Source organism: Trichomonas vaginalis, chromosome IV (genome assembly GCF_026262505.1).
Source record: "Trichomonas vaginalis G3 chromosome IV, whole genome shotgun sequence".
NCBI lineage: Eukaryota > Parabasalia > Trichomonadida > Trichomonadidae > Trichomonas > Trichomonas vaginalis.
Genome location: NC_067206.1, coordinates 21,230,999 through 21,240,898, shown reverse-complemented (window position 1 = coordinate 21,240,898; position 9,900 = coordinate 21,230,999). Strand labels below are relative to the sequence as shown.

The 9,900-nt window shown below is 29.5% G+C and overlaps 1 protein-coding gene across 1 annotated transcript, besides 11 other annotated features; it reads right to left on the bottom strand.

Annotated features, from left to right (window-relative positions):
- Positions 1-1,514: 1,514 nt before the first annotated feature.
- Positions 1,515-1,551: a mobile genetic element.
- Positions 1,515-1,551: a terminal%2Cinverted (terminal inverted repeat of Banshee-A3 transposon ID:TVAGG3_0139880).
- Positions 1,552-2,236: 685 nt separating this feature from the next.
- Positions 2,237-2,270: a terminal%2Cinverted (terminal inverted repeat of MuDR-4N1_TV transposon ID:TVAGG3_0139870).
- Positions 2,237-2,887: a mobile genetic element.
- Positions 2,888-6,130: 3,243 nt separating this feature from the next.
- Positions 6,131-6,469, bottom strand: TVAGG3_0139860 (uncharacterized protein; the record flags this gene model as incomplete). Its single annotated transcript, XM_051224222.1, has 1 exon — positions 6,131-6,469. The coding sequence occupies one exon, from the start codon at positions 6,467-6,469 to the stop codon at positions 6,131-6,133; it is 339 nt and encodes a 112-aa protein (XP_051109208.1).
- An 869-nt stretch (positions 6,470-7,338) lies between these two features.
- Positions 7,339-7,375: a mobile genetic element.
- Positions 7,339-7,375: a terminal%2Cinverted (terminal inverted repeat of Banshee-A3 transposon ID:TVAGG3_0139850).
- A 408-nt stretch (positions 7,376-7,783) lies between these two features.
- Positions 7,784-7,821: a mobile genetic element.
- Positions 7,784-7,821: a terminal%2Cinverted (terminal inverted repeat of Banshee-A3 transposon ID:TVAGG3_0139840).
- A 335-nt stretch (positions 7,822-8,156) lies between these two features.
- Positions 8,157-8,194: a mobile genetic element.
- Positions 8,157-8,194: a terminal%2Cinverted (terminal inverted repeat of Banshee-A3 transposon ID:TVAGG3_0139830).
- A 601-nt stretch (positions 8,195-8,795) lies between these two features.
- Positions 8,796-9,854: a mobile genetic element.
- Between the last annotated feature and the right edge of the window lie 46 nt (positions 9,855-9,900).

Below are 9,900 nucleotides of genomic sequence, written 5' to 3'. Positions count from 1 at the left end.
TTTCTAAGCTTGGCCACAGGCGCTCCACCTTGCCGTTCTGTCTTGGCATATACGGCAAGGTGTGCTTCCAAACTATTCCGTTTTCCTGCATAACCTGGCCGAATTCACCGCGGTTTTCACCGCCGTTATCGGTCCAGATGCAGTAAGGGATAAACTCCTCTAAAAGTTTTCTTAAAATATTCGCTGTTGAGTTGGAAGACTTGTTTTTCAATAATTTAGTTTTGAGAACTTTACGTGTCATATCATTCAATATGGCAAAGAATGGAAAAGAAACATTACCGTGAAGGTAATGAATATCGCAGTGCCATATCAAATTCTTTGATATGGCACGATATTTGGTAGGTGGATCTGCTGGTTTGTAATCTCTTTTTGAAGATAAACCTGATTCCATCATAAATTTTTCCACTTGATGAGGCTTTATTTTTTGTAAATTGTCAAAAATTTGATCTTTTGTCAAATCTTCTATATTTTCAAATTCTTTTGCAATTTCTTCTTTTTCTTTCTCACAATCGGGATTTTGAACAATATTTTGAAACCTTTTAATCAATAAATAAGTTTTTGAAATTCCTCCTTTATATTGTGAAACACAAGAATTAATTAATTGTTTTTGTTCAAATGTTGGTGGATTTGGTTTTCTGCCGCGACTAACTTTTGGTAATTCGATTTCTTGAAGTTGAAATGCTCTTCTTATTGTATTTTCGGCAACATTCAATTTAATTTTACCATTTTCCAATTCAACTTCCTTTCCCACACTTTTGTAATATTCACCTTCTTCTATTCTTCTTTTAGCTTCAAATAGCCATTCTCTGTTTATAGATTTGGCAGTAGTCATAAAAGTGGTCCTTCTTTTGTGATAAGATTCAAATTTGAATGTGGATGATAAATAAAAATCAAAAATAATTGTTATAATTTAAATGAAGAAGTAATTTAAAACGATTTTATTTATGATCAAATTTTATATATTTTTTGGATCAAATCCATTTTAATAGAATTTATATACTATTCATCTATTAGTAAACACTACCGTATATTATTTTTTAAGCTATCTTATTTTTTGAACTTTTATTCAAATCTTTGGTCGCAAGAAGAATTGCATGATAAATAAAAACATTTAATCAAAGTCAATTTTATTTTTCATATTCAAATGGACTGAGTGTTAACATTTAACATTTTTTGCTAATTGTCGTCAAAAATTAGGCGTAAAGCAAAAATTGATATTTCATATGGTTTTATGATAGATAAGCATTATATTCCCACTCATTATATTCGTAAATTTTGAGGTTTATCCTTCGCTTTTAAGATCATTGAATTTGATTTTTATATAAAATAGTTATATATTAGAAAATAATATGAGTTTATGTGATATTATTTTTCAGAAGATTTCATTCTATATGCCTATGAAAAGTACTCTCAAAACTAACTTTTTCCTAATTATAATTAAATCTAGAATATTGTATTATGCTTAGTGTTATTTCATTTTTCTCATTCAATTTAGAATTTACAAATGTCAAAAATTGAGAGCTGTCACTTTTGATGAATTTCTGTTTATTACATAGCATTAATAAAAAAATCATTTGTTCTGATTAATATTTATCCAATAATAATATATATTCATTTTTGAATTTAATTAGCTTTTTTAAAGCTTAATATTTAATAATATTATTATTCAACATTCTTAATAAAATAAGATATATGCTTTATGTCTAATATATGTTTTGTAGAAATTTCGAGGAAATATCAAGGTTTCAACATCACTTCACTTCCACCATTTCGTCTTACGAAAGTTTAATTGTATGATTAAATACTTGGGCCATTCTAATATTTCATCTTTTTGAAATCGATTTTGCTCAATAGGATATGTATTAAAATATTTTTCCAATGCATCCAATAAATTATCCGTGCCATTTATTGATATATCAAGAAAGTCGTTTTGTTTTGTTTCTATCGGGGTAATACGATGTGAAAAGTGACAAAAATATACTATGATTTATATTTCATTGTATAATAAATTCGAGAAGGGAGTCCTAACCTTAAGAAAGGGCTCTCTTCTCGACTTTCTGCTGCAATCTCACTCGAATTGCGCGTATATACTGCTTCTTTCATTAGAAGTAGTATATACGCGCAACAATATGCCATGGCAAGTGCACTTGTCGCCACTTTTAATGTTTCTCAAATGCAATGCGGGAAGGAGTGGCAATATAGTACTTGGGTAGTTGTGGAGTTATGTGTTAGGAGAGGGAACAGGACAAATTTGCCACACGGCACTTTTTTTTAAAAAAAATTAATGGAGCGGAGCGATACTCTGCTGCAGGAGCCCCAAGGCTCCCAATCATTACGAAAGGGAGCCTCAGGGCTCCTGAGAATCCATCAGCAGAGGCCTTTTCATTTGGCCTCTGCTGATCAAAGATTCGGCGAAGCCATTCTTCGTCTCAGGAGCCCCAAGGCTCCCAATCATTACGAAAGGGAGCCTCAGGGCTCCTGAGAAACCTCTTGAGAAGGTTTTCTTTAAGAAAACCTTCTCAAAGATGATTGTCAGCATTCACTCAAAATCTACCAAGAGTTTCAAAGTTTCAAATCTATCTGAAATGAAGCTTTGAATCTCTTGTATATCTAATTGTAGAGGTACCTTTTCAAAATGTCTTCTATTGATTAAATTTAATCAGTAAAAGTCATTTTGAAAAGGTACATCTCTATAATTGCTATTGAGCATTCACTCTTGGAACCTTGGAGCTCTTGTGTAGTGCATGAAAACTCCAAGATTCTAGAATAAAACATATATCATAGACATAATTTCTTCAAATATAATTTAAGGTTATTTTTTAAAAAATTAGAACAGCGTAATTTAAGGTTATTGAAAAGTGACACTTGACAAATTTATCCCGCACTCTTCAAAAATAAGGAAATTTTGATAAATATCCTCATCGCTATTATCATAAAAGATTCAATATCCCTTTCGATATTTAATGACAAATTTGAAAAGGTGTTTGAAATTCTTTCGGATTTTGTTGAATTTAACCCAAAATTTATTATTAATTGTTTACAAGAAATTTTATTTAACTCTTCTTGTAAAGAAAACTTTGCCAATATTTTGAATGCATTTGAAAATTCCGAGCTTAGAATATATTTGGATGAATGCGAAGATGAAATCGATCCTGAAATTTTTGACTCTCTCAAAAATATGTATTCAATTTTAAATGAATCTAATTCTCATCAATAATAACATATGAATAAAAAATAAATGGATTTAATTTTTTTATCAGTTTCAATAGATTACAGTTATTTTTATTTTCTACAATATCTCATTACCAAATCGTTTTAACTCTTTGTATATCAAAGAATAATAATAAGTGACCTGTAATAACCATACTCATAATGGATTAGACCTCAAATTATTTAAAATGTCAATTCAATATTATTAAATTACAATTTCTTTTATTCTAATAGATTTTAACTAGCCAATCATGATTACAAATATTGTAGCCTTCATTAACTCATAATATCGAAGAATATAACTTATATTCATGGACAATTTGTGATTAATTTCCAATAATATATAAAACCGACTCAAATTAATCATGTTGGCATTAGCGCGCATCGATGCTCAATCTACCTGTAGTATTATAAGCTTATATTCCTATTTTTCAGCATTAAAATTGTGAATTACGTAATTTTGTCATAGTTTTACGTAATTTTAATTTTTTTTGATAAGAAAAAAATGACTTTAAGAAAAAACGAGATCACTCATAATCTTTTTCTCAGAAAACTGCAGAGTATACAACAAATGTACTCAAACGTGCATTAAGCACAATACCTGGTCCCCATTTCGCTCTATGGACCGATAATGGTACAAAAAATAAAGAAAAATTGCAAAAACGTTCCCACTTTTTGAGAGGGATGTTTTGCAAAATAATTTTATGGACATCTCTGGAAAGTTTCATTTCAGTTTGATAATATATCCAACACCTATATAGAAGAGCCTTGCTGATTTGACCTGAAAGAGCGAAAGTTAGTTTTTTGATTTGAAAACCCTGCAATTTAATATTGTTAAGGACTCAATGTAGAAATATGATATAATATCATGTAGAGATCAATCATCTTCCAAAAATCTTCTATGTATGAAAGAAAAAAATTTGCAAAACGTACCTCTCAAGAAGTGGGAACGTTTTGCACACTCTCGAAAATAAAACACAATTTCATTAATTATTATGCGAAAGGGGAATTGAACATATTTTTATTCAACCAGATAATCCTCAGGCCAACAGATTTCGCAAAGAGAATTTCCCCAAACAGTAAGATTTTTCAAAAAAAAGAAATATAATGCGAAGAATTAAGATTAATCACCGAAAAAACAACTGATTTTACTTACTTTAATGATTTTGAAGATATGCAAATTATCAGGAAGAAAGCTCAATATAAAAATAAAATAATATTCTAATTTGCAAGAATGGGTTTAATGACTACGCACAAATACATAGCCTCATACATATCAACAAAGGTCTTGGGTCTCCGAGGTTCTCAATTTCATCAGAAACCGCTATATGATAACCAAGCTTACTCAGATCTACACATAAATACATAGCCTCATACATATCAACAAAGGTCTCTCTACTCTTAAGTTCCAATTCCCAAAATTTTATTTTTATATTTATTGGCAAAAGGTAAAAGTTCCAAATTATCGTATCGTTAATTTTTAATTTGCTTTCAAATTATATTTTTTGTACTTACGTTCAATTTTTATTTTTAATAAATTATTTATATTAAAATTTCGAAATATTCATAAATACATTCAATTCATATAATAATAGTCAATATCATCGTTTTGCGAAGATCAGATCCTACACAAAAACCATGGAGAGGATTGTATTTTCAATGTATGCCTCTGGTCGAGCACTAAAAGCAAAAGCTAGACAGTTTTTAACCTGTATAATAAAAATGTATCATATATCTTTTTGGAAAATAAAAACAAATTTTTATTTATTCAATATTATATAAAAAGGTGTTGATATTGCAGGTTTTTCAGTATGTTTTCCATCCCAATAAAACTCAATATTAATCGATATATCTGAAAAATACGAGGTGTCAAAGTGGTGAATTTCACCTCACTTCGTTTTGCTCCATTAAATTGACTCAATTTCATCCCTTTGCTGAGAATTTTTGTATTTGGAGGATAATAATCTAAATAATTCGAAATATTTGTTACAATAACTATCAGTGCTTGATTTAATGTTTGAATTTGATTGCTTCAAATTGCGCAATTTTAAGTAATTCGGCGTCAGATGTTAATTTTTTGCAAGAAGAATTAAATATATATGTGGGATTTGGTATTGCGTTTGATGTTTTGTTTGTTAATTCGTTGGATAAGGCTTTATCTGGGTTCCACGGATGAATACCATACTGATGCATTGACTTAATCACAAGCATCAATTAAAATTCTTACAATTTTTAACCTTGGTTTTGGGGTATTTGATAAATTATCTTGCTCATATGTGTAAAGCGGAACATATTTTAACCTGTTATTCTTTGATCTCAAAGATGCTGCACATCCTACATCAAATAACTGGAGAACTACTGTGCAGTAAGCTGGAAATGTCAAGAGTTCAATTCTGAAGAGACTCAAAAGTTTGCAAGTAAAATAACTTACTCGGCTGATATGATTATCACCGAATACGATATTATGCTGAGCTGCTGTGATAGCATCAAGACTTGAGCGATATCTCTGGATTTCGATAATAAAAGTTAAATTAAAGATATCCCATATCTTCTTTGTCATCCATCCATAAGATTGTCCTGTAAGGAATGCTCTCACGGAGCGGAGTTCCTGTGAACAATTTTATATTCCTGGAACAATAATAAATGGTTTCATCCGGTATCCTTCAGAATTATATGGGAAGATACTAGTAACAAGCACAAATTCATGCTCTTCTTTGGTTAAAGGAGGGTTGCTTTCAGTGCAGATAACTTTGTAACGCTTTGATGAAGCAGAGATGTTTCATAAATACTCCACTTATTCCATGGATCAATTCCTGCCGTATACTGATATTAATGTAAGAAGTTAGCAACTGTTGCTGTGTTACAGTACTTTGCTCGTTTTTCCTCATTTTCTTTTGAGCTTTTGATCTCAATGTTGAGATCAGAGCAAACTCTGTTTAACCATGATCTTGAGGGGAGATATACTTCTAGCGAAGTAAACAATTCTTTTTCCTCTTGTTGGAAATTCGTCTGGATGAACAAGGCCAGCTAGATATAAAGCTCTGCTGTATCTATACTCCAGTAATTCGTAGGCAATCTGATAAGCTTCGATTACCTTTTCACATGCAAGACCTTTTGCTCTTTGATTGATTTCACCATAAAAATCAAGTAATTCGACCTCTGAAAGATACGATGGTTCTCCACCATTACATGTGGTTGTCCATACATTTTCCGCAATTGTATGTCGCAACTCTGCAGTTATTGAATCATCGCGTTCCATGTGAAATTCATCTTTGTTATCAGTGTAGCACTTTTTGTTTAGTCTTCTTTTGAAGATTTTACGTTGAATACGAGACAAAACTGCTTTTTCTCAATGAAGTTTACATTTGGCTTTAATGTAATTAAGACTTTTCATGTCACTTTTTGTAAAGTTCATTTTCGGTACGGAACAAATGCATATATTAATGCATTAATTCTAAATGTAATAAATTTTGTATCTTTGAAAATTTCAAAGTTAAAAAAATTGGACTAATATTATTCGTCTTCAAATGTACTATGCAAATTAAAGTTTTTTGGGCTATGGATTCTGTGGATAGATTATTGAAATTTTGGATGTTCCTCGAATTGGCCAGAGATTCGAGTGTCAATGCCTTGTTCCATAACATAGTAATTGTGTTTGTGACTGAGCATATTTTTTTCTAAAATATAGAGATTAAAATTGTAAAAATCTTCATTTAAGGAGTTCCTGTTAAATGATTGTGACTTGATTATATTTGTGTCGTTTTTGGTAGTCTCTTTATTCGATTTTGATGAATTTATGTTCGAAATTCGGTATTTAACTAATAAGATTCAGAGTAAAACACTGGAAATCGGATATTCTCTATGCCAATGAACTGGACAATCTGTGTGTTTGGGAGGTGAAATTCCAAATTTTTTTGAAATCCCGAAAATGAAGATCAACCCTTTATTTTTGATTAAGATATTTTACAATTTCAGATTTTTTTGAATACTTTTGATTCGGTTTTGTTAAAAGCATATCAGCTAACTTGTTTTAAAAATCACATATTTTTATGTGGTAAGACGAAATGATGGAAGTGAGGCATATCTCAATATTTTCACCAGATCTTCAGGCATTTAGCATGGATATTGTAATAAACAGAAATTCATCAAAAGTGACAGCTCTCAATTTTTTGACATTTGTAAATTCTAAATTGAATGAGAAAAATGAAATAATACTAAGCATAATACAATATTCTAGATTTAATTATAATTAGGAAAAAGTTAGTTTTGAGAGTACTTTTCATAGGCATATAGAATGAAATCTTCTGAAAAATAATATTCCCACTCATTATATTCGTAAATTTTGAGGTTTATCCTTCGCTTTTAAGATCATTGAATTTGATTTTTATATAAAATAGTTATATATTAGAAAATAATATGAGTTTATGTGATATTATTTTTCAGAAGATTTTGTGTTCTTCTTCAAAATTTTATTTTTTTATTAAAAAGAATCTTTACAAAATATACATTTACTTTAATTAATATTTAAAAACGTGCTCTATCAAAAGTTCCAAAAATTCAATATTTTAGCTTTTCTGAGGTGTCACTTTTGATGAATTTCTGTTTACAACAATATATAATTGTTATCATGATTTGTATTTAGTAATATTATTTAATCCAACTTATCAAAGCTAAACAAGATAAGAAATGCGTTTTAATTTTTTTTTCAAACAAAATTGAACAAAAAATACACTTAGAAGATATATTTCTTTAAGTTATTTATAGTAATGGAAATAATATGGTATATCTATCATTAACATATAAGCAGATCATACCTCTCTTGTGCCATGCAATTATGAATTAAGAATTTTGTAAATTCAACTGTATATAATAATCTTTTAATTGAAAAACATCATCAGACCAAGAGATGTTAATCATGTGCATCTAATATAATTGTTTTTGTCTAGTGTTGAAAACAGAAATTCATCAAAAGTGACACCTCAGAAAAGCTATAATATTGAATTTTTGGAACTTTTGATAGAGCACGTTTTTAAATATTAATTAAAGTAAATGTATATTTCGTAAAGATTCTTTTTAATAAAAAATAAAATTTTGAAGAAGAACACAAAATCTTCTGAAAAATAATATCACATAAACTCATATTATTTTCTAATATATAACTATTTTATATAAAAATCAAATTCAATGATCTTAAAAGCGAAGGATAAACCTCAAAATTTACGAATATAATGAGTGGGAATATAATGCTTATCTATCATAAAACCATATGAAATATCAATTTTTGCTTTACGCCTAATTTTTGACGACAATTAGCAAAAAATGTTAAATGTTAACACTCAGTCCATTTGAATATGAAAAATAAAATTGACTTTGATTAAATGTTTTTATTTATCATGCAATTCTTCTTGCGACCAAAGATTTGAATAAAATTTCAAAAAATAAGATAGCTTAAAAATAATATACGGTAGTGTTTACTAATAGATGAATAGTATATAAATTCTATTAAAATGGATTTGATCCAAAAAGATATATAAAATTTGATCATAAATAAAATTGTTTAGAAGTCATTTAAAATGATGTAATTATTCAAATTTTGCTAAAACCCATTCCTCTTTGATATATAACTCCCATTTTTGCATTTCTGGCTCGTACCAAAATTTTGAAACTTCGAATAATTCGTTAGGAGTGTAATTACTATTCGTTTTTGGATTAATATCGAGAGATAAATGTGGTGTATTGTTGTATTTTTCAATGAACTGCTGAACTGAGTCCTTGATTTGTTGAATATCATCCAACTCGTCTGGCAAAAACTTTTCTAAGCTTGGCCACAGGCGCTCCACCTTGCCGTTCTGTCTTGGCATATACGGCAAGGTGTGCTTCCAAACTATTCCGTTTTCCTGCATAACCTGGCCGAATTCACCGCGGTTTTCACCGCCGTTATCGGTCCAGATGCAGTAAGGGATAAACTCCTCTAAAAGTTTTCTTAAAATATTCGCTGTTGAGTTGGAAGACTTGTTTTTCAATAATTTAGTTTTGAGAACTTTACGTGTCATATCATTCAATATGGCAAAGAATGGAAAAGAAACATTACCGTGAAGGTAATGAATATCGCAGTGCCATATCAAATTCTTTGATATGGCACGATATTTGGTAGGTGGATCTGCTGGTTTGTAATCTCTTTTTGAAGATAAACCTGATTCCATCATAAATTTTTCCACTTGATGAGGCTTTATTTTTTGTAAATTGTCAAAAATTTGATCTTTTGTCAAATCTTCTATATTTTCAAATTCTTTTGCAATTTCTTCTTTTTCTTTCTCACAATCGGGATTTTGAACAATATTTTGAAACCTTTTAATCAATAAATAAGTTTTTGAAATTCCTCCTTTATATTGTGAAACACAAGAATTAATTAATTGTTTTTGTTCAAATGTTGGTGGATTTGGTTTTCTGCCGCGACTAACTTTTGGTAATTCGATTTCTTGAAGTTGAAATGCTCTTCTTATTGTATTTTCGGCAACATTCAATTTAATTTTACCATTTTCCAATTCAACTTCCTTTCCCACACTTTTGTAATATTCACCTTCTTCTATTCTTCTTTTAGCTTCAAATAGCCATTCTCTGTTTATAGATTTGGCAGTAGTCATAAAAGTGGTCCTTCTTTTGTGATAAGATTCAAATTTGAATGTGGAT